The sequence below is a fragment of the Orbilia oligospora genome, assembly GCF_000225545.1.
Source record: "Orbilia oligospora ATCC 24927 unplaced genomic scaffold scaffold00091, whole genome shotgun sequence".
In the NCBI taxonomy this organism is placed as follows: Eukaryota; Fungi; Ascomycota; class Orbiliomycetes; order Orbiliales; family Orbiliaceae; genus Orbilia; species Orbilia oligospora.
The window spans coordinates 209182-233696 of record NW_011645648.1 but is presented as its reverse complement, the minus strand read 5'-3'; the positions used below and the strand labels follow the sequence as shown (position 1 = coordinate 233696).

The window sequence follows — 24515 nt, the reverse complement described above, 5'->3', positions numbered from 1 at the left end:
TTGGGGTGACTCTTTTCATAAGATCTCTTCGAGTTCGGCCAACGGGGCGGCATATCACAGTTGGGATGTTCCCTACCCCGGTTTATTGCCTCAGATAGCTGGAGAAATGCTGACTTTCCACTTAGAATAAATGGTAAGTGTATTTTGAGCTTCTTCGATGGTGAGTACTCAGTAGGAAGCCAGTAAAGCCAACAGGCCACCGACCCCTTGTAATCGAGGCTATGACGGAATAGGCCGTGCTGATGAGTTTTTCTCATGATCATGTATGCTAGAGGGTAAGAGGGTAAAGTCATTCTCCTGCAAAACTCGGGCACTCAATAGACAACCCAAGTGTGTCGAAGCGAAGCCTTGTCCTTTCCTCCTCATCTTGGTAATCTCGCGCAGGAAGGGAACCGGACTTCGGGAGAACACAATGATAGGCCGATCTACTCTCAGCCCTAACGATTCTCGGGCAAATTGGTTTATCCATCCATCATTTTCCCTTTTTATATCCACATCTGCCTGTACCTTGCCGTAGTAGATCCCAAGCAACTCGCACAGAGCTCTGTAGTATCGAATATCCTCGAAAAACAACTGTCCTGCAAATATGTTCAGAAGAAACCGGTTTTTAAGATCCACTGGGGCGTTTGGAAAAGACGACGTCCCGGGAACAGGGCAGAAGATTAGTTGATCAAATGCTTGCATAGTTCGAGAGACTTTCGGTGTGTAACAGTGGAGGCGGCACACGGGCGAATTTCTGAAGCTTTTCATTAGCTTGTTTGCTTCATACGGACTGATTAAAATAAGATAAGGGTGGTGTCGGAGTGAAATAATCCATCGAACCGGTCTCAAATAATCATCCATATCATCAGTACATCCTCTTTCAACGGTACGCGCAAAGTCTTGAGTGACGAAAAGGTTCGAATTCCACGCATTGATCTCTAGGAGGCCGCGACTTGATGTATGCTCAAAGATATTGAATGCGAGGGCGAATGCCGAGGACGAAGATCTGAATTCCCCTAATGTGACCAAGTCTACTACATCGGGATGAAGATAGTGTTCCCTGGCATTTGCCGGCGGTGGGCGTTCGATGTTTGTCTCTTCTTCCATTTCGCGATCGACTTCTCTTTCTTGCTCTTCCTGGACCCCGGCTGCGCTGGAGCGGCTGACGGCAAATTTGTGAAGGCGAGCTTGAATCGTATGCGAATCTCGGCAGCACGCAATCCTTACGTCCACCCGTCGCTTTTCTTCTTGCACAGCGTACATTTCCACCAGTGACCGTGTCTCCACCTCCATCGTAGCTTCTTTTAGCTTGGAATGATCCCCGTTGATCTGGAAGTCATACCAGCCATCTTTACGCTTCAGATAATGGGAACCTTGATCCGCCCATATTGCAAACCCGTGTTGTATCTGTCGGCAACTTTCTAGCATCGTCCAAAGAAGAACGTCGGATGTCGTGATAACCTCATTTGGTGGTTTATCTACATCCTTTTGAATAGTGTCGACAACTGCCTTTTGAATGTGGGCGTAGATATCCGGTGAGGCTAGGAATGTAAGCGAATGCCCTTGTCCAAGTTTCCGCATTCTCATGCAACCTTGTATCTTGTTAGAAACTATCACAAACTGTTGGTTTGATCGAACAGCAAACCTTGCACAAACTTGTCTTTTGCCAAATTTGGTCCGAGAGTCACCGCAGCTCTTGCGCCGATCGGAAGTTTCAGGTCGGTACCGCTAATGGCCGTCGAAGATCAGCGATCCTCATCACGGAATATATATTTAAGTTAATCTCATAGGGTTAAAGAGCCCCTACCGCGTGTGTGCTTCGTCTAAATACACCAAGACTCGATCTAATTGCTTCGATAGTGAAGATGACAGGAAAGACTCCACCTTGCCATCTCGTCTCGTCACGCGCAATTCGTCATCTCCTCCGAAGAACACGGTTCCTAGGATATTACTCGAAGGTTCGCAGTCAAGCCATTGGCGTGCAACTTCTTCGTTTGTGAGCTCTAGAATCTGAGCGCCGACGTCAAGTAGTACCTGAACCTTTGGAGTCAAACCCACCACTAGTGCTAGCATTTCATTCGCTTGGAGCTTAACACCGTTGCGGTGGACTTTGATGACAGCACTGTTTTCATCCCGTAAGATATTCGTGAGGACCAAAGAGTTCGTGTGTAGCTGTTGAGCCAGATCCAGTTGCTTAATACTCGTGGGTAAGAGGTATCGGTTGTCATTTGTGCCGCTGAAGCCAGTAGTATTATGGCCTTTTCTCTGAGCAATATCCCACCCACTCGTCGACAGTTTATAAGGAAATCCTTTTGCCTCTCTAGGAAAAATAAGCTCCGCAAGAAAGAAGTCGATGGCATCCTTGTTGTACTTGAAGAAGGGGAGAATTTCCTTGTTAACCTGGTCCTGGTCAAGGAGATTCAGGCCTCGGAGCTTTGAAAGGCTCGCCGGAACATCACTGTGCCTCTTGGTCCAGTTCTCGTATACAAGGTCCGGATCGTCCGTTTTGAGAAGAAGGTTAAAGCAGCTTTGCAAGTTAGAATCATCCAACCCGGTATAATAATACGTCAGGCATGTGAGCGTTAGCACAACTTCAGGGTGACCGAACTCCGCTTTGACAGCCGGACGATCTTTAGCCCGGTATGGAACAGCGAGATTGGAACGTTTGGTGTCTAATCCATAGTCTACTCGATATCGTTTCTCTTGGAGAACGAACAGGAGAACGCCGTCTGCAATGAGCCCCCGGAGGACTAAAAGCTGAGTTTTTAAGTGTTCGCAGCTTGAAAATAACGTTTGCTGTTCTTCCAAAGGTATGTCCTGAACGGCAATGAACTTGCGAGCGAGTTCTCTTGTTTCCGTGTTCAGAAGCTTTAATCTCAGGGAAATACTGGGAACTTTGTCCGTATCATTGATGCAGATGTCTTTAGCCATCTCTTTGATAAAATGCTCTCCCTTGTCCTTATCGATGATTCGAATAGATGGGTACTTGACCCCCTCAGCGAGCACCACCTCGACAGCCATGGGATCTTCCTTAGCCCATTCAATCACCTTTTCTCGAAGAAGATCCAAAACCTCTTGAATTATTGCCCACCTCTCCCTGCCGCCTTCTAAGGTCTGTTGCGCTCCCATGGTGTATATGAGCTGATAGCGAATATGCAGAATTTCGTCGCTCTCATCCAATACATCCCTGGTATTTTCATCTAGCCACTTCTGAGTAGTAATCAGGGGCTGAGATAGAGCTGTGTCTCCTTGAATGAGTTTCTCCAGACCCATAAGCTTGAACGAAAGGAGATGCTCTGGCAGGGCAAGAAGGATAGAGCCGTGGGACATGCAGTCTTTGTACAGGCTTCTGATTCTGTCGACGCCATCCAATGTAAGGCTGAGTCCCCGAGAGAGTGGAAGGAAATAAATCCTCCGATCGCAAAGGCCACTAAGTCGCTGAACTAGGATACGGAACATTTGGGTCGACAGTGGCTTGAGCACAATAGATCTGACAAACCTTTGGGTATCTGCTAGTGCAGCGACAACGGCCGGGACAATAACCTATTTACATTTTAGAATTTTTGGCGGAGGGCAATGCATTAGCATGTGATATACTTACGGCAGATTTCCCTTCGCCCATATTCAGCTGCATGACGGCATTGCCGTCTTTAGCATCATTCATCATGGCCATACCGATGCCCGCTTGAACAGGCCGGATTAACATCTCGGAATCTATCTCTAGCAGCAGCCAATCAGTATAGTCTTCAGCCTTCCAATTTTGTCGACCGGCATTCCACAGCTCCTTCTGGAGCTCCTGGGCTAAGCCATCCTGGGAAAGCCGGAGAAGCCTGTTGGCTCTCTGCTGCCAAGTTATAGTCTCGCCCAGTTCTATAATGGTTTTCCGCCAGGCGGTAGATATCCTCTTTCGTTCCTTCAATCGCAGGTTTTGCAGCACCCTGAGCTTGGTGATACTCGGCCAGAGCCCCGCTGTGCGTAAGAGCCGTTGGAGCTCGCTTTGCGGGGACAATGCTGACGCCACTTGACTAAATATATTTTCTACATTGGAGATAGAAGCTTGTCGGTATCTCGGAAGTTCCTCTGCCTCAACTCTGACGTCCAAGAGGCTTTGCGGCCCGAGATATTGTCGCAAGGCTGCAGTGCTCTCTCTCAGATCTTGGGTATACTGCCGAGCAAAAGGTTCCTGTGAGTTCCGAAGCTGCCGCATGATTATATTAAGTGACTTGACTTCGAGATTGCGCTCTTCCTCCCTAGTATTCCGGGTTAAAGAGTATGGTAGGGTTTTCTGCATATATAAGTGCCTAGGCGGCGATCTATCGGCGAGCAAATCCTGCAAAGAATGTGCTCCGCGGCTCCGTTCCCCTGCTGGCTGCGAAGCTGAGCTTATTCGGTGCCCAGCAAGAACCGAAGAATCGAAGATCTGCACCATATTGACTTCGGACCTCCATGTTCGAAGCGTTGAGGAGATATCATCTAGCAGTTGAAAGAATTCTCGATTTCGATAACAAATCTCAAACCAGGGACTAATTTTTTCAATTGCTCTACTCATCTCGATAAAATTATAGTAAGGGCCTGTTGGAGGGGTGGCGAATGCTCTCGGCCATTGTCGCATTACCGCTTGAGCTGCTAGGTTGACTTGCGCCTCACTATCCGAAATAAACTGTTTCCGCCGTCGTACACCATAATCTTTGTCGTCCTTGCCCCTCTGTTGTAGTAGATAGACGTAGTCAGATACATCGTACGACACAACGGATGAATCAAAAAACTCCCTGATATCCGAAATGTTGGGTGAAGTACCAATCGCAGGCTTGAAAGACGGATAAGATGGCAACTTTGGCTGGTTGAACCCACTGTTGACGGCAATTGCCAGCAGAGACTTTAAATATTTCCGATTTTCGTGAACTTGGTAGACAAGGGCGGAGAACGTAAAAAGCACGGCGAAGCGATGTGCTTTTGTTGCTACCCTGCAAAGCTCATAAAGAGTACACCATTCCGTGACAGGATCTCTGTAGCTCCATTCTGGACAATAGTTAAGAGATATTTTTTTATTGAATCCCGGAAGATCCCTCTTTGATTCGAAGAATTTGTGAAGATCTGAGTCCAAATCCTGTTTCTGGTGCCACTGAAAAGATGCTCTCGCCATATCTTGGGTGTAGGCTTCGACTTCGCTAAGCCCGTGCCTCAATTGATGTACTTTAGAAGCTGAGGCCCGAGCATCGGCTAAGGGGTCGCCCGGTTCGAAGATGCTGCGATGGTTCCGCGCCCGCTCTGTGAGAGCTTCTGAACCTCGAGTAGGGGGTTTATGCAGGGTCGAGCCTTCTATCAAAAACTGACGGCGGGACCAATCATGAAAGATTTCCTTTACGGCGGGGTAGAACGTATCATCCTGAACCCATATAGGCACTGATTCTTCCCACTTGATATCCTGCATAACTTTCAAGTGAGAAGGATAAAAGTAACGGCTGGGAGCTAGCTCCGCAATTTTCCCAAGAATATGCGCTTCGTTGTCGTGAAGAATCTGGAAAGAAAATGACGCCGCGCTCCGCAAGCCATCCAACGCCTCTTCAGTCCCGCAGCGACCTGTTAGAGGATCTTCTTGTAAACCGCTGCTTAAAGCATGGAGATACAGCCTAGTATAGCGCGCCCTAAGACTTCCGTCATCCAGAAGTCTATTTAAGACTTTATCGACACTGAAAATCGTGAATTCTCGATCACTCTCACCGGGATGGATTTTGATTAACGCATGATGTCTGGGGTCAGGTATTGTCGTTTCAACCCTACCAAAAGGAACTAGTATCGATTCCTTTCTGCAGCGTTCATCGTCCGTCCTTAGTTTGACGAAACTATTGAGACCTATGAAGGTCCCTATTTCCTGATTCTCATCGACAACCCACCCCCGGAGAGTTCGGCATTCGATATTGCCCTTTTCGTTAATCCAGAATTTAAGCTTGTACCTGGGAATGTCTATCGATATTGAGAGACTCTCATCAACTGTAGCAATCATGTAATCAGTTGCTTCAATCGTTCCCAACGCTTCATATGAAGCTGCGTGAATGTCACCGTAAATGTCCAGAAGCTCCGCGTTTTGTCGTTTCATGACCCAAGCACCACGTATTCGCTGTAGAAGAATCCAATCGTCCGGGGATGGACATGCCCTCCACCATTCAGGCCCTTGGTAGAATATTACTTTATTCTTTTTAAGATTGAGCCACTGGCTACCAATCTCGATTATCGGTCTCGGGACGTCGCCTAAGAATTTCTCCGATGGGATGAACTCATGGATGTCGCCATCATCCTTTTGAATAATAAGGTTGAGGCCATCAAGATGAAAATGTAATGTAATCCCAGAGAACAACGATTTCGTCTGATACGACATACCCGGCCGAGAGGATTCAATGACATCGAATATACGCTGTAATATGTTAATGATGATCAAGCAGGTTGGACCACGGCGAAATTTACGTACCGCTCCGAGTAGTTTCCGGTAACTTGGATGTTCATAATAGTCAGCTGGGAGTCGTCCATTCGGTTTCCCATTAACCAATAGTCTCCCTTGCAGGATATCTAGATGGATTACGGTTACAGTGCCCTCGACATCCGAGACCAAACGCCACCACCTATCAGCGGAACTATTTATTTGCTCCCAGATCCCAGAGACCTGGTTGTGAGATGGTAATATTTCCCTGATAGCTGCAAAGAGAATGCCATGGTTTGCACGAATGCTGCTTTGGACATAATGCTCGGAGATTACAGCAAATCGTCGATTTCGCTCCTGTAGAAACCGCAAATCTGGTGGTAGGTGGTAAAACGTCCCGAGGCTGTTGTCGTAGATGATATTCCGACAAATTAGGAGCTCAACTACGTCTTTTTGAGTTTCGAACGCCACAGGGAGAAGTTGGTCATCCACATCAAAGGTGCTACACTGTATTCCAGATACTCTCAGTAGCCAGTGTCGGAAGTTCAGTACTACTGAGTCTTCGGCTGCTAATTCTAGTTTCTTTTGCAAGCTTTGGATCCAAGGGTGGCAAACCTTCCGGGCTTCCCTTAAGTATTTGATAGCTTCTGACCTAAAATTTGAATGACCGCAGCTTGCTAACTTACGAGCAAGAAGCACCAATACTTTTAAGGTATTTGCTTGCTCCCAGTTGTCCCTTATTACACTCAAAAAGTGTCGTAAAGTCTGAAGGAGCTCTCTCGAGAAGTTATAATCAGCTAGGGTAATGTGGGCGTCTCGTCTCCAGTCATCGGGATCCGTCGCAACTCCAACTTGGCATGCTGCATGCATTATAAGCGTATAGACGGCATCCTTCTTGAAGGATAGATCGTCCTTCCGCAATTCAAGAAGGATATTGTGCCACTGTAAGTTCCGACCCGATCTCAAGGACCCGAAAGCCTCAAACTCACGAAGAGAAATCTCTGCGGGGCACTGGTCCTGTGCTGCGATCACTTCATTGTGAGTATGAGTCACATCGTTAATACCGTATAAAAGGCGGCTATAGGCAGTGTCTGATACTGTTGACTGGCAAGCTGACACAAAACTTCCCGCCTTATGACGAGAGGCCACCCATTCTGCTCTGCGTTTATCAAACAGCCGATAGACACCTGCGTGCTTCAGAAGAACATCGCTTTCAAGAGCGGGGATCTTCCTATCCGTATAGTGAGAAGCGCCGCATAACGGCGTCCTGGTCGAAAACCACGATATTTGCGTCTGAATTGCTGATTTATGCGCCGCTAGAGACTCCCAATTTTCGAGACCCCAATTCTTTGGATCACTAGTGAAACTGCCCGTTGTTGAACAAACGTCGGTGAGAATGTAGTACGTGGTGTCTCTCCAAATAACGAATTCTTTGAGCGGCTGGAGCTCAAATAATGTAGACCTCATCTCTGATTCAGATTCTGGAAGTGGCCATTCGTGCACAACAATCGTAAGGCTTTCGGCTTTGCGCTTTAGGGCGCATTTGCGACAAATAAGAGTTCCGCAGCACATTGCCCCATTCCAGCTATAGCAACACTCGCACTGAAGTCTCCGATATTCCGCCCTAAGGTACTCATACTTCGCATTCAGCGTATCTAACTCACGTTGTTTCTCTAATCTCTCGACCTCTGCCTTTCGTATGATTTCATAGCGAAGGTTCTGGAGTGTGAAAGAATTTTGATAATATTGATATTCAAAGGTGGTTTCCGAGGCGTTCGGGTTGAAAATTGAAGTTCGGTGGCATGGTGGCAATGCTTCATACCGCTTAGCAAGATACCTTTCTACCTTCCGGACCCGAGCCATATCTGACTGCTGGATTACAAGTAAAGGCTCTAAAATATTTAATGGTAGCTCCGGTGAGTATTGGCGCATCAATGATTCCATCCGGCAGAGTGCTTCGTCGAGCTGCACCCACATCTCCAGAATGGTGAGCATCATCAAGGATGTGTCAAGGACGTTGCTGTTCAGGTAAATACCCCTTGCTTTAACGTGATAAGTTTGAATTGTCCTCGCTAAGATTTCCACGATATCTGCCTCAGAATTGCTGTTACACCAATCTTGGAGATGCACCTTGACCCAATTTTCGAAGTCAATTATGCTTATGGCCGTCTCTGATTCTGTGCCCGTTATCATCGTTGGAAAATGTTTCCCGTAAAGATGGCAGACAACTTCGGAAGGATCCTTGATAACTCCTCGCAATTTTGGGGGGTTTTCAAATACTTCTATTCGTTTCTTTATCCATTTCGAACCAGTTGGCAAACGAAGCTGCGTGTTCACTGAAATGTTCGAAGAAGTCCCCAGTTGGCTATTCCACGTGACTTGTCGTTGAGACGCCGCAATAGCCGTTTCCCATCGTCTCGAAATCAAGCGGGATGCCACTTCCGAAGTCCGCATAATATTTTCCAGTAAGAGAGAAGAAATTTGATTCTCCCCAAGTTTTTGAGCGCGGCGAGCCAGCTTTTTGCTGATACATGAAACTGTGAAGCTATCGAGATCAAACTGAACGGCTTGCTGCAGTATCACTCGGACAACTTCCAACAAGAAACACTTATAATCCCTAGCACTCAAAGTTGTCTGCAAAGCCACTCGAGTAACGAGCCATAGGCCGCTTCGCCTCCATGGATTCTTTGCAGAACCCGAGTTAACTTCGTCTCTCACGTTTTTTGTGACACGGCCGACACCAATCTCCTTACCAATCCCCCTCATTATCCCAGTTAATAGCTCTATGATATAACACGGGTCCACAGTCTCACGGGTCTCGCTAAGCCGATTTCCTCCTTTGTGGCTCTTTTTCCTCGTTCTGGCGGTAAATTCGTAGGTATCCATATGATGCAGGAACGCAGCCAGTTCTTTCAAGAAACCGGGGTCTGAAACAACATCCCAAGGGATGCACGTTGCTGGGCCTGGGTAGGTGCATTTTAGTCGTCCCTGACAGGTAACGACGGCTTCTGCATCAGCTGATGCTTCAAAAACTTCGAACTGTAAAGTACCGTCTACACGGCGGAAAATTATGCCCGCATTTTGCATGAGTACGTGCAAGGCGAATGCATCTAATGTATATATGTAACAATTAGCTTTTAGTACATATCTACAAAATTAGAACGTTAAATTGAGAACCTGGTCGCTATTGAATATATTTGACCTCCATACCTCCTGATGCTAGGTGAATTAGCGCATTTTGAATCGCTTTTGGGAAGTCCTCCCTTGGGTCATGAATCTCCGTCATAGGGTTAAGAATATTTTGAATATAACCGGGCACACAGAGGTCGGATGTATCGGAGCTAGGGATATACTTCTCCGCAATTTGAAGGAGAAATTTCAAAAGTAGATGATGTTTTGGCCTCTGTTCTTCGACCTCCGCTCGCGGAACATTTGGCGGGAGGATGATATGGTGGATCATATACTCGATCTCACCCTTTCCGATACCTGTAGATTTCAAGCCAAGTTAGACGTATTAGGGATAGGATGTTATAAGTAGCTATCGCGAAAGCTAGTGACTCTCTCAAGAACTGTTTGGAAGCCTTTTACCGTGATAGTTCTCGTTGCCCTTCATATACATCTCCATTGCAAGTTGTCCAGAGTGGATTTAACTTCACAGGAGATCCGGAGAAGATTAGCAGATGTACGGAAACCAGTATTTTAAGCAATCGACACAAAGAAATTTAAGCCCATAGCATAGGCACAGACTTTTGCGTCGAATATGATAGAAATCGAGAGTTTGTGCAGACTGATTTTGCGCCGAAGGATGTGAAAGGAGGTTAATATGGAAATGCTACAGGTTACCGTGCCATCCGCACGCCTATGGATATTTTATCCCTTGTTATACATATATTCATATCCTTACCAAATTGTGCTCGAAATCCAAAATTCGAGCATCATTTGACCTAAACCTTTGGAATAAATTTCCGGATAGTCTGTAAAATTCTCATGGGTAGACAGCGCCAGCCGTTTCATCCGCATTCGGAAATGCAATACGTAACACAAGCTAAGAAGCTTTCAAGATTTCTACATATCCCCAGTGATACTATTAAGTTATATTTCCAGATTAATAACATCGCACAGAAGAGCTTGAAAAATTGTAAAACATTATTTCGTAAACGAGCGCCACATATTCAAGCGTATACCATAGACAGATGAAGATGCACCAATCATAACTAACCTTACGGTAATCGTACAAGGATTTAAGGTATGCATCTCTTCCCGATAGCCTGATGGTGGGCTCAGTAAGTAATCAATCTCAATGTATGATTGAACTAGTGTTTCTGGTATATAGGTATGTTACAAACCGCGTACCCCAATACCGAAAGCCCTCTTCTCCTAGATAGATTTGGAGAGACTATATGGTTTTATAAATTTTGACTACTTTCTCTATCAAAACGTCTCTTGGAACCGGAAATGAAGTTAGGACTTATTGCACTCCCACTATTTCCGCAACAGTCTTTGCTGGAGATGGCGTCAAGCTGGCTGTGCTCGCGTTCTCACGGCATGCTACAGCGCAGCTGGCTTCATATGGGGAGCTACCTTGACAGAGCATTTTTCTTTTTCCTTTCTTTACTGAAAACGGCGCTTTAATACGGACTAGTATGTAGTGCTAATGATATGAGAGTAGTAACAGTAGGAACCTTGATGTTGTGTAAACTTGCGTTATATGTCGATTTCAGGCACTATATGATTACTAATCCGTGTTCAGTTCTGGAAAAGCCAACTTGAAATTTGTTTCAAAAATTACTTTTGTTGCAGCCTAGTAAGAATGGATGCAGGTGAGAATAACTTTAAGTGACATACATATACGGATTTTAAGAGGAGCAAAGACAAACCCGAAAGATCGGAACCATTTCTATTCGAATTCGAGTAGAGCAGCCGTGGAATGGTAACAAACACAACACCCGACTGTGTTGTACTTTTTATGGGCCTGAGCTAGCTTATCCGCGAAAGACTCTCTAGACACGCCGTCGTCGGACCACTATGGTTAGTTGATCGACGCTGTAGCATACTCATCGGAGAAGGCGAGAAACGAGGGGTTCAAGGGATTGTTCTATGTAATTGGATACAATAGCAACTATCTTAAATCCTCTGGTTGGTCAATATGATAGACAACTCGTAACATCGCGTCGCTCCGCTCGATGTGTTGACCATATTCTTAGGTTTTCTCATCCACCAAGCTCTGGCAGCGTAAATCGTGAAGGGTATCTTCCCTTTCGTGACCTTGGTCGGTTCACGGGCAAGCGTTTATAGTCTCGGCATGATATCCCGCAGTATGCGTAGTAATGTGCCCGCTGGCGGAGTATTTTTAATTGCTAGCCTCTGAATATCACTAAAGCTTAGTTGGCGTATATGCTCTCTTATATCCATGTCCATTCTCACCATAAATCTAGGAAGGAATAAAATTTGATGCCATTGTCCTCCAAATTCGTATCATGACCCATATCATCCTCACAGGTGCAGCTGGCCTGGCTGGGTCTGCCAATATCACCTTCTATTCCCCTCCGTCCTTCTAGTTCTCACCGCCTTCCTTGGACCAACCGATTTCTAGTTTGCGTTCTCGATGATTGTGTTGGGGAATCCGAAGGTTGCGGAACGGTGGTTCGTGAGGTTGGGATATGAGGAGCATGTTAATACTCGAACAATTGAAGAAGTTGGCGATGAAGAGGAGGGGGAGGAGGAGGGGGAAGAAGAGCCAAGATCGAAGATTATGATCAACCGAGAGCAGAGTAATGGAGGCTGGATAAATGAGCGGACGAGGCTACTACTGCCGAAGGACTATGGAAGGAGCAGTAGGCTAGCAGAAATGAATGACGAAGCGTGGAGTTGTGGTTGATGATAAGAGGCGATATCGGGTTTGTAAAGAGGTGATCTGAGGGCATCATTTGTCTCCATAACCTTAAATATTTGTGAGAGATTGGTATTAAACTAGAGACACCAGGATGATGCGCCAGCCTAGCGCTGCTATTCAGTTACCATGCCACACGCCAGGACACAACCGGCGGCACTACAATTATTTATTTGTTACTTTTTCCTTACGTCCTCGTAGCTCAACATGGAGAAGCAGGGCCGTTTAACTTCCAAAAACCGTGTCGTTTGCTACACAACTCGCCACGTGATAGAAAAGCCCCGCACTCCGCAGCCCCGCACTCCGCAGCCCCGCACTCAGCACTGTTCCTCCCAACATGCTTACACTTAGATTCAAGGACAGTAAACCCAGCAATCGACCGTCTGCGACTTTTCTGGGTTGCCTGTGGCTCGTATTCCTAAGTCCTACAGGCAAGTATAAGCCAGAAAATCGTAAAATCTAAAATTCGAGCTTTGAAAGTAAAGTATTAAAGTAAGGAGCCTCCCAATTTCAGCCCACGAATCCTCCTTAGCTTCGCAAGAGGGGAAAAACTCCCTATAAGCCGCAAAGGCTAAGCCGCTCTGAGTTCGACAAAAGCCAGGGAAAGGTCTTAATTCATTTTAGCGTCTAGACACTTAGTAAGTGCTTGCTGTGCTTCAACTCCTCCAAATTCTTGAAGCTCCGATATATTCCGTGCATATACGGTTTTGGCTAGCTATTTGACCGATTGCGCCAATTGCCCAAGTCTAACGCAGAAAACTACAGGTAATTAACTCGATTACGACCGTACCTGTTCTACAAGCGATCAACTTGCACCTCTACAGTTGAGGGTTTTTTTTTTTTTATAGAATCTCAAAGTGGAATTCCCCGCCCGATATCCAATAGGTCGCTAACATAATGGATCCTATGCCATACTATATATCGTCGAACGTTGACCTGGAGGAATACGGTCGCTCTCGACTCTTTCATCCCTATATCGACGATACGTACAGGCAGATCTTCCGAGAAAACTCAAAGGAGCTCGTCGTCCTTAATGAAGAAAAAGGGATCAGACAACTCCAGTTTATTCCTGCTGGCAGAAGCAACTCCGTGCTTCAAAGAAATACAATGATAGTTAATATTGATGGTGCTTGCCGTAACAATGGCGGCCAAAATCCCCACGGTGCTTACGGCGTGTACTTCGGTCCAAATTCCCCTTATAATGCGTCAGGTTTAATCACAAGCGATGTGGCACAAACTAGCAATCGAGCGGAAATCGAGGCCCTTATCAAGGCGTTGGATATAATTCAGATAATAGTTAATAAAGACATGAGCCTTTCCAACTTGATAGTCCTCACTGACTCTGAGTACTTGGTCAAAGCTATAACAGAATGGATATATATTTGGGAAGGGAGGGAGGGCATGACCTCCAAAGGGACGCCGGCCGTGCACTTCCATCTGCTCAAGCGGGTCCGGGACAGGCTTAACTGGATGGAGTATAGTGATGATGGCGGTATCCAGTGCCGGTTTTGGTTGATCGACCGTAGCCAAAATGTCGAGGCGGATAAGCTTGCTCATCTAGCTTTGGATCAAGCGACTATATCATAAGCTTTCGTCAGATCCTCTCGAGCCCGTGGATTGCTTTGGAGACAAAAGGTCACCAAACTTTGTATGTGGTCAATGCGTCTGTAATACAGGCCGTTTATCACTCAATTCATCCCGTGGTATCAAATTGCACAGAGATGCATTTGTGTTTACATATGCTTATAAGTTACTAGTCCTTTTACCAAATGTATTGAGAGCTGTATATACTGATATGTTGTTAAAATGGTTTGTGGACGGGCGGTTCATGAAAAATGCTGTAAGTCGGTAGACTGCTGATGCACAGGCCTGTTTAAAGTTTCTGGATTTTCTTTCGGAAATGGCAAAATTAAAAGTTGTGCGTATGCACATACAGATTTTTCTAATAAGCCGACCAAAGCTCCCAATTTGTCTCGGCTTCAATAAAATGTCTGTTGATATTTATAACTGCATGATATTTTAAGACGTTTCTTCGGTTATTATTGAATACGACATATTCGTTTTTTTTAAATGGGAGTTTTCGAAAATTAGATCCACCTTTAATATCACACAGCGCGAATACTCTGACGATTTTAAACTTCCTTCAGATTAACCTAGAGCAGACGATATAAAAAGACTTACAAAAATGACGATTCCTTTATTTATTTATGCATCAATTGTTTATCGATTCGTTGGAGATAAGCTAAATTGGGACCCGTAACAACAATTAACTATTATTTTGAAGTACAGGATAATTTATAACGAGGGAGGAAAAAACTCTCAGCTAAATTGGATTTATTTTTTTGTTTTAAAATAATTCGAATCCAGCCAATCTAAAACATAGCTTGAAAAGTTCACTCAAGAATTTAGAACTATCATTGGATCAATCGTAATAATTATAGATCTCCTACCAATAATAATACTAGTAGATCTTCTCAATATAACTAAAAAAGAAGTCAATGGAAAGTTATTGCACTTGCATTCTATTTTTAACATCTTTATTGATTCAGCATTGCCTATCCGGTTTTTACATCTTTCATTCCAAGAGTTTTTTGTCGACCCTAACAAAAGAAGAAGCAAAAAAGGTATAAATAATTGGTTCTAAATCGATAAACGAAAAACATATAAAATGATAACAATAAAATATCTCGACATATTGTCAACTCATCTTAAGGAAAATATTTGTGGTTTGGAGTACCCAGGAAAGTTACGAATAAAACTCAACAGCGCATGGATAAACAAACATATACCACCACATATTCAATACTCTTGTCATTATTAGGTACACCACCTAGAACGTAGTTTTACTAGCAAGCTCATACTAAATCATGGAGTAGTCCACAAGTTTCTATACAAGTAGTTTTTATATTAACTCAAGGCTCTTAACATTATTGGGTGTATATCAGAATGTATTCATCTAACCCAAAGTTTGCTTTCACTCACAAAAGTATATTATCCTGTTCCCCCCACAAAAAAAAATCTATTGATCTTAGTTTGCATTTTGAATCTAATTAATTATATCTCTCACACTAATTGAAAATATTGGCTAGCCAAACAAAGGTTCGGAAGTTCTCAAGTTTCTTCTTGATACTAAGCCTTTTCTCTTACAACATTAACACATAGTTGATGAGGCTCCCCTTCAAGTCTACTCTTCCGCCATAATCTTCAATCCAGAAACAAGTATTATAAAAGCTTAATTCCAAGACCACATTTTAAAATAAATTCATAAATTTTCGAAAACTTCACAATCCTAAAGAACAGAACCACAAGCGCTACCAGCACACATTCATTCAACTCATAAAGTTATCTTCTCTCCTGATAATAAAAAGCTATTATTGGCATCTAATACTAGTACACTTAAACTTTGGGAAATATTGATGGGCTAACAGATTAAATTTTTAAAATTACACACCATAAAATTCCCCAAAATAGCTTTTTCACCCAATAACAAAGAACTAATAACATCTACAGATGGTGACAGTCTCATATCCTTAAATACAGCGATTGGGTAGCAAATAAAAGAGTACGAAGATAATGGACAACATATTACAATGTTATCATTTTCTTCTAATGGCAAAGAATTAACAACGGCGGTGTATAACAGAAAGATTAGCCTTTGGGATCTAGCGACACAGCAGCTAATGAAAACTTTCGAGTTTGGTGTAAATCTTGTGGAAATAGGCTTTTGTTCAGCAGTGAAACAACTAGTAGCGTTGACATATCCTGACCACGGTGATGATGGGGATAGCGCAACTGTCAAGCGTTGGGCTATAGCGACAGGGGAATTAGTGTGTACCTTCCCGGTAGCCATTCCCTATCACCAGTTGGACAGATTTAAAGCAGATTTCTCCTTTGACGGAGGAAAATTGGCACTAATAGGAGAAGATAACACTGAAATATGGAACCTGGCAGCAGGACAGCAGGAGGCGAGCATGCGGATCCTTGATAAGGGAAAGGCTTGTTACGATTTCGACCGCAAGCAACCAGTACAAGTGTTCCATGGCGAAATAATATTCGGCGACATAAAAACAAGAGATCTCGAGAAAATTAGAACAATTGGCCAAAGAGTGGACTCGGGCCGTGACGAGGTTTGTGATATTGCTTCATCTCGCGACGGGAAGCGGGTAGCGACGGCGCTTTACAATGGCTTTGTTCAACTTTGGGATGTTGATGCGTGTCTGGAGGAGATCGATGCGCAGTCAAAGACTTCTACGGAAAACCGTGAATACATTACCACCGTTACTTTATCCCCCGATGGTACTAGACTAGTATTGGGGCTAGAGAGCAGCACCGTTCTTTGGGATACAGCGTCGGACCAGCCAATAAAAACCTTTAAAGGGATCTCAGATGTGTTCTTCTCACCTAACAGCAAGTTCATGGCATTAATATTAACAACGCGATACCGCTTGGCTTGCAAAGCCAAGCTCTTCGATGCATCAGATGTAACGCGGCCAAAGATAACACTTAACGTGATAAAGAAGAGAAGCCTTAGAAGATACCTTCCGCCATTTCTCGATAACGGTGGGGGAAATTGGTTTCTCACTGCCTGTTTCTCTCCTGGCAGCCAACGACTAGCACTAGCGACAGGATTCGGTGAGGTTAAAGTCTTGGATACGGCGACAGGCAAGTTGGTACAGTCTCTCCAACCTTTTGATAGAAGTCGAGACCTTTGGAGAGTTGGAATGGCTTTTCCGGATCATGGAGCGCAGTTGGTATTGCAAGAAAGGGGGACCATCACGATCTGGGATATAGAGACGAAGCAGAAGCTTCAACAAATTGAAATATATTATGAGGATTCCCTTAACTACATTAAAACGGTTGCCATTTCGCCCGACAGAAAACTGTTGGCAACAGCGTCGTGGCGCAATCTTTTCCAACTCTGGGACACAGCGACAGGGCAATTACTAGAAGCCTTCCAATCAGAATTTTCCACTCGGGGTTTGCACTTCTCTAGTGACTGCCTATACCTAGAGACCGATGGGGAGACCATTGTCGTCTCTTCTATCTATTCTCTCCCTCTCCGTATTATCTCTCAGAAGCCCTCAGGCCGCATCCTTCTTACGGATGGCTGGGTAACTCGGCATGGTCAAAATATTCTTTGGTTGCCGCATGGTAACCGAGGCAGGCGTTCAGATTCAAACGACAGACTCCTTATCCTCGGTCAATACTCCGGAGAAATGAACCTTTTCGAATTCACCAATGTACCTACCGAGGTCGAAGACACTTGAGGCTTCAAAAACGAGAGCAGTCCCTCGCCGCCTCGTGTTCGAGGGTATCATACAGCCTTTTAAACACAAAATCTATCAGTGTAAAAGTTCTTCTTGGGCTAAACTAGTTTCCGATAGTTGGGTTTGAAGCACCACGGTTGAAATTTTTGTCACGACACGATCTTTCAATCTACGGTTCTCACTGAATCAATTGATCAAACAGGGGCCCTTCCATCTATGAAAAGATCGCTAGCACTTGTAACTGGAAGGGTTCTAGTTATCACGTTGGAATAATATATACATATGCATGATATCACCGATACTACGTAGGGGATTTAAAGAAAATAGCTTGTCGGTTTAGGCAGATATAATCGACAAACTCTACGAAGTAAAACGGTGTGCCACTTGGAAGATTGAGGCTAGAGCTTAGAATAGCGTGGCGTTGATCAGGAAATTATGCAACTATAAATATAGAAGAAAATACGCCCTGGGTGTTATCTCGTAAACTAGGATTACTGGAATGGATAGTACCATGCATGGCCCTTTATTCGGGTCCTATATATGCGTGCTTGGGGTCTTCGTTTGCGTATATCTGAGCCACAACCTCATTGATTCGCTTTATCAACTAGTAAATTAGATCTTGTAACATTTCTCCGAACCAACTAAACCGACACACCCCAGGGCGGGTCTGATAAGCTTATATGATTATAAGGCTTATACCCAGGGCATGAAAATGCCATGCAACCCAATGATCTTCGATTTCCGAAATCTTGTCAACGTGCTTCCTATACACGGAGGATTTGTTTGCTTCTAATAGGTATTACTTCGATTTAGAGGACTTAGTGATCTCTCTCCCTACTAGATGCAAGTTTCGCCTTGATAGTTCGAAGATACCTGAGACGTAGATTGACCTTCTATCTTTTATCTTTTATCACCAGGGAAATTTCCTAAAGGTAACTACTGACATATTGACCGGTTTGGTATCGGGAAGAGCACCTTCAATTTAACATCATCCGCCCGGCTAGGTCTTCGACTAATGTGATCTATATAGGGATATGGAGGAAGATCACCCCTTGATATAAGGGCTTTCGATATAATAGATGTGAAGATGAGACTTAAATTGGCCGTTAGTGCGTCAGATTCCACCCGAAAAGTTTTTTATCAGTACTACATATGCAAATTAAGTCTGTGCGGCCTCGAAAGGTAGCTTATAATATAAATTAGACTAATATCAGATCTATACTTCCAGTATTTTAGCTTAGTAGAAGTAAACGGACTTCAGAATAACCAAGCGAAAGCTTATAGCAATGCTTTACAGAGTATGCGCTATTGTGATAATCTTCTGAAAGTATTTAGGTTACAAAAGAATGTAGCCAACTGGTTAAATCCGCTTAAATCCTGCCCAGTCACACCAGGCTCCTATTCTACAGTAGTAATATATATTATTATTATCTTCTGCGGTGTATTATAACATTGACTGAAAAACTTTACGTTTTAATTGAGCCTAATTATTAGTTAACTTCAACATTAACTTTTCTTTTTTTATACCTTCATAATTTATTATAATCCAACATTCGTCTGTTGATTACCGTAAGGCTAAAAACAATAATTATTAACAGGATCTAGATTGCATACTTTTTTAGCCACTAATTGTGTGCATTAACCGCAAAAAAACTTACAAAGAGTGTTGGTAAAAAGGATTGTATATTGCTTGATAATGCAAGGCATAGCCCATTGAGCATACCTAAAACTTGTGGGGTAGGTGCTACATCATTAAACGCAAGTTAAATAGCCGTGAAGGACATAGCAACTCCATACTTTAGTGTTATTAGGATAAATGCACTAATCTAGAAGGTTAGGGTGAACTTGCCACAAAATAGTAGGTTTAACAAGAATGGGATAGCAAGAAATGCTGGATAGACAATCACATAGATACGTAATATTCCGTTAATACCAATTCAACTTTGTAATGGCAGGAAAACGAGAAAAAGCTATATAACCTAAAATAAACTGTTTAAGCTTATGAATAAATTAATTTATAGTGATGAAAGACCCAACTCTTTTAATGCGATTGAAGTATATTAGAATACAGAAACGACAGTTATATAAGTAAAGGTAAGTAGCATAATGTGTTGGGAGGTGTACAAGATAAGTATGATTCCAAAAGTTTTAACAAGTTTTTAGGTTGATATTATAGTTTTTGCAAATGTAGGGGGGCTAATACCTATCTCTTTATCTTTGTGTTGTTCTGTAATTTTATTAGGTAGTGTTTTCTTAATATAAATAGCGCATATTAAAATTATAATAAGATTAATGGTATTGATAGTAAAGTTAGGTAGTGCATATAAATATTTGTTAAAGAAGAGTATATTATAGAAGATACTCGGATATTGAATGGTCAATTCTACTAAAATATTATTAATTAAAGGTCCGAATAAAATTCCCAAATTTCCAGTAAACACGAATAGATTGAAAACACATGCTTATATTTTAACAATGTTATATTTGAAGATTATGGTACAAATAATCAGAATAATACCAACAAACACGCCTGCTAGGCACCAAAAAACAATCATCTCCCGAATGATAATAACCATTCCAAACAACAACGTAGTTATGGTTATATTAATTATAGAGAATATTAATATAGGTTTTTGGTCCAGATGGTCGGCTACCTTACCCTAAAAGACTATAACCAACATCTAGATAAAAAAAAAAGAGATTTAATTAGACCGTTATAGAAGCCCGTGTTAGCTTTTTCGAGAAATCCATTTTTTCGATACATTTTATTAACATATAGGAAAATAAAAAAGAAGGTTATAAACTCGATAAAATGTACCGCACAGAGGAATATAATCTATATCAGGGGTAGCAACTTATTGTCTTTAACTGTGTCTCCAACTTGAGTTTCATTACTACTGGTGTCTGCGGTAACGCTTGATTTATAAACCATTGTTGTTTTAGAGATATCGCAACTTGTAACTAGTAGTGGTGTATTCTTATTAATTTTAATTTCCGTTGCAAGAGAGGTGCCGAAAATGTAAACCACTCAATTATCTGTTATTGTGTTGTTGCAGTTTGTAAAAAGTTGCTATTTATCTTAGAGAAAAAAAAATAATTTATTCAGCCTAATTACATTTTGAATTATAATTAAAATTACGTGGTTAAAATCACATAATATAGATATCACATAAAATTTTTATTATATATATCGAAGTATACAACATAACATAGTTCGGTGATTAAGACCCATTTTTTTACACATATTTTATATATATATTTATAATTCTATTTTTCGAAATTTTTTTGTCGACAATTGAAGTTCAATGCACGTATGCACATGCCAGGTTGTTTACCACAGCTATGAAATGATTATGTGGCCAGCCTCACATGGTACCACTCCGCGTTCTTGGCAAAATTGATTTGTGGCTAGACCCAGATGTGGTGCAGAGGCTAGAGCCGGCGGGCATGTCAACATTGACGAGATATGGCCAGGGTGGTTGGGAGGGCCAAATAATGCATCTAATTACAATCACAATTAATTCATTTCGCAGACGGTCACCAACTTCGAAAAATATTAATACCGAGAATCACTGAAATTAATCACGTCAACTTATACCTTAGCTTAGAAGCTAATTTTACGTTAATGAATTCGAATGGATCTTAATTTAGAGTGTATCGATATTAATTAAATTCTATAAAAGCTAGAACAACATACATACACCACGTGTGTGCCGAATAAATTCTTTTGTTACCATAATTATTTGATCTGTCGTTCCCATTCCGCAGGATAACCTAAAATCAGTCGTTAAAGCTCAAACTCAAGAGTAACATTTCCATATCTATTTCTTACTTCAATCAAAGGCTGAGATTACCGTAGCGCTAACTCTTCGAGATGTTGTCTTAAAATTACATTGAGATAATAAATCCATAAAACCCAGAACACCACCAAGCTTAGAAAATATCTGTACATACTAAATTTCGAATTGATTATAATTACAGGGGCATTCATTGCCGTACCCTTACACAAAATCAACAAATATTTTATAAAACCACATCCAGCCAGATCATATAAAAATACCAAACCCCAATTTGTTGCAAATCTATTACAACACAGATCAAGACAAACTAAAATAAATATGTTTTCTTTCATAATCTAAATTTCTAACTCTTTATTTTCTAAAATCTTTTTTTATTTAACATCAAACCACGGCAATTTTAAGTGAGTTTTATCAGTTTACACTATTTTTATAATATTATAATATATCGAAATACATCTCACTGTACCCCTACACAACCTTTCTTTGTTTAGTTTTTTTTAAAACTTGCTCACGTAAACATTACTAATATTTTAATATTACTTCCGCTACTAGTATCTAGTGTCCTTGTCCACTTCTTAACTACAAATCAGTGTGAAGACTATGAATTTTGTAATGTTTGGATGGGTACACCATAGTCCATCTATCTAAATGTTTTACCATTTGATAATGACATCCCACTCCAGTATTCGGAATTGGGTTTAAATTAATCTACATCATCAAATTAGGAGCTATCTTTGAAAAAAAAACATAGCAAAAACGTAGAAATTGAAGCCTTACTAGCTAATAACTCTAAAGCCGCCCTGGCTTTTAAAAACTAAATTATAATAAATTTGTTTGCATTAGGCCATAGTCTGTATTTTTTAGCTAACACCATCTGTCGCCTATAATAAAAATAAAATCAACCAATTACATTAAAGTTGAAACTAATTAACTTATATCTAAATCCCCTTACTAAAACTACTTTAAAGCATATTCAAAATTAAAAATAATATTTAAATTTATTTATTAGCCCTATATCCCAATAACTAATTTATTCCACATCTTTAATAAAATAAATTAATATTTAATTTAAATACCCCCTTGGAAAACATTTTGAAATCCAGCCAGATATTTATTTTTTTTGGTTTTTGACCTTTATATTCTAGATATATTCTATTCTTATTCCAACAAGTTGTTTTCTTGTTTGAAATTTTAATATTAAATAGCCCGTCGAGTGTGATATCAAAGTAAATTAAAAATAAAAAGCAAAACCGCTCCTTCTTGCAAGCTAAAACGCGAAATAATTATTTCTTTTGTAATTTTTCATGTTTTTATGATTATTTTTAATATGGCTTTTTAGCTGTTCGAATGTTTCAAATGGAATCATAAATTTAGGTACATCTATAAATTAGGAAGTTAAAAACACAAGTTCATTTAACTGGATCAAACCCATCTCTAATTCCAATTCATACTTCTTTAATACTCAGTCCATCGCCTTTTCCAATACGAGCAGAACTTAGGTTCATCCAGTAGGTACCAGCATCAAAATACAATTCACCATCCAATAGCAGCCCATCTTTCGATCTCTTTTCTAGTCATAATAATTCCCTATAGAAATACCCACAGACCCTTCTTTAAATATCATCCACACCTCTTCTATATATCCCCATAATTAATTTCCGATAAAGGATTTCAATCGAACCAAAAGAATTAATACCATACCTTTCTCTTTTACAAACAGCAGACTAATAATGTACAAAAAATAGTATTCAATACGAATCGAATAATAGTCAGGTAAGGAAGAAAGTAATAAGCATAAATAGAGTAACAAATTGATATTAATAGTTCTATCGACACATCTATAGCAAGCTACTAAATAATATCGCCATATCATGATGTCTCGGCTTTTCTCTGCTGTGTACATGTATTCAGAAGCTCTTAACCCACCAAATTCTCCATCCCGTCACCTACTCCTCTAAACACGAATCCTACCAGTCCTCTTTTTATCATCTATCCACCTACACAAACAATGGTTTACAACAAAGACGAAGAGTCCCTCAATCCTATCCCCGGCAATATCCCAAAAAACGAGTAGAATAACCACCCCCTGATCACAAAAATTTTCCTCCAACTCAATCTAAATCTTAATTTAAATAAAATAACAATGATAAAAATGTATCTGATAATTAAAACAATAAAGAAAAGAAAAGTAAACCTAAAACATAAAATAATGGTCAAAAACAGCAAAAAGCGTGGATTGAAGATTTACTACAGTAAGACATTCGGAACGATAATTGAAAACAACATAATTTTTAGTTTAATAATCCAAACGAAGATAAACTGAAAGTTGTTTTCAAAAACAACTTGCCAATTAATGAACCATTGTGGGTTAATTTTTTAATGAAAGGTCAGCAGGTGAATAACTCTTTAGACAAAAAAAGGGATAAAAACGCATCGTTAAAAAAAGTTTTCCCCTGGCAATTTATAACAGCTTTGGAGTAATACATCCAATTGTTATCATCAGCAGCCTCGGAAAGATTTTTTAGAAAAGTCACCACCTCATATCAATCCACTGCAAATAGTTGGACATTAGCAAAACACTCTTCAGAGACTGCCAAACTGGAAAGGGTCCTCACCGAAACCTTCGTCAGTGAAAGAGCCTGCAAAAAAACCTAAATATTATAGTGGTTCCCATTGCAAAGCCGAGTCATCAAAAGACCACCTAAACTAAAATATAGCTTGAAAAGATCCTCCACCAAGAATCCAACTCAGTAGAAACCCCCCCCAAATAGATGAGAATTACTAAAGACCGAGAACCAAACAAAGACGGGCTTAAAACCAAACGATCATACAGCTCCAAAAAATTATCCAAAGCAAAAAAAAAACAGAGAGTAAAAGGAATATACAAAGCCAAAGGAAGATAGAGAATTAAAAAAATATTCATAGTTAAAAAAACACGCCCGACAAAAAGATTATCCTAAGTAAAAAAAACAAGCAAAGTCGAAAAATTCCAAAGAAAGAGAAAACCTGAATTACAGAAAGGACGAAAAGAAGGGAAAAAACGAGAAAGAGGTAAGGCGCGACAAAAAGTCCAAAATAAATAACCATACTGTAGTATGCCGCCCCCACCTTCTACCACAGAAGCAACCGGAGATGTCAAAGCCGGAAGATGAAGCAAGCGA

General features: G+C 41.5%; 3 protein-coding genes across 3 annotated transcripts; 2 read left to right on the top strand and 1 right to left on the bottom strand.

Moving 5' to 3' along the window:
- Window positions 1-219: 219 nt before the first annotated feature.
- On the bottom strand, window positions 220-10022 carry AOL_s00091g65 (uncharacterized protein; the record flags this gene model as incomplete). The annotated part of the gene is made up of 6 exons (XM_011125823.1): window positions 220-1574; window positions 1628-1710; window positions 1790-3525; window positions 3584-9507; window positions 9608-9883; window positions 9986-10022. 6 exons carry the CDS (start codon window positions 10020-10022, stop codon window positions 220-222), a joined length of 9411 nt encoding a protein of 3136 aa, XP_011124125.1.
- A 3162-nt stretch (window positions 10023-13184) lies between these two features.
- AOL_s00091g64 (uncharacterized protein) lies at window positions 13185-13874 on the top strand (the record flags this gene model as incomplete). The annotated part of the gene is made up of 1 exon (XM_011125822.1): window positions 13185-13874. One exon carries the CDS (start codon window positions 13185-13187, stop codon window positions 13872-13874), a length of 690 nt encoding a protein of 229 aa, XP_011124124.1.
- Window positions 13875-15877: 2003 nt separating this feature from the next.
- AOL_s00091g63 (uncharacterized protein) lies at window positions 15878-17554 on the top strand (the record flags this gene model as incomplete). The annotated part of the gene is made up of 1 exon (XM_011125821.1): window positions 15878-17554. The coding sequence occupies one exon, from the start codon at window positions 15878-15880 to the stop codon at window positions 17552-17554; it is 1677 nt and encodes a 558-aa protein (XP_011124123.1).
- Between the last annotated feature and the right edge of the window lie 6961 nt (window positions 17555-24515).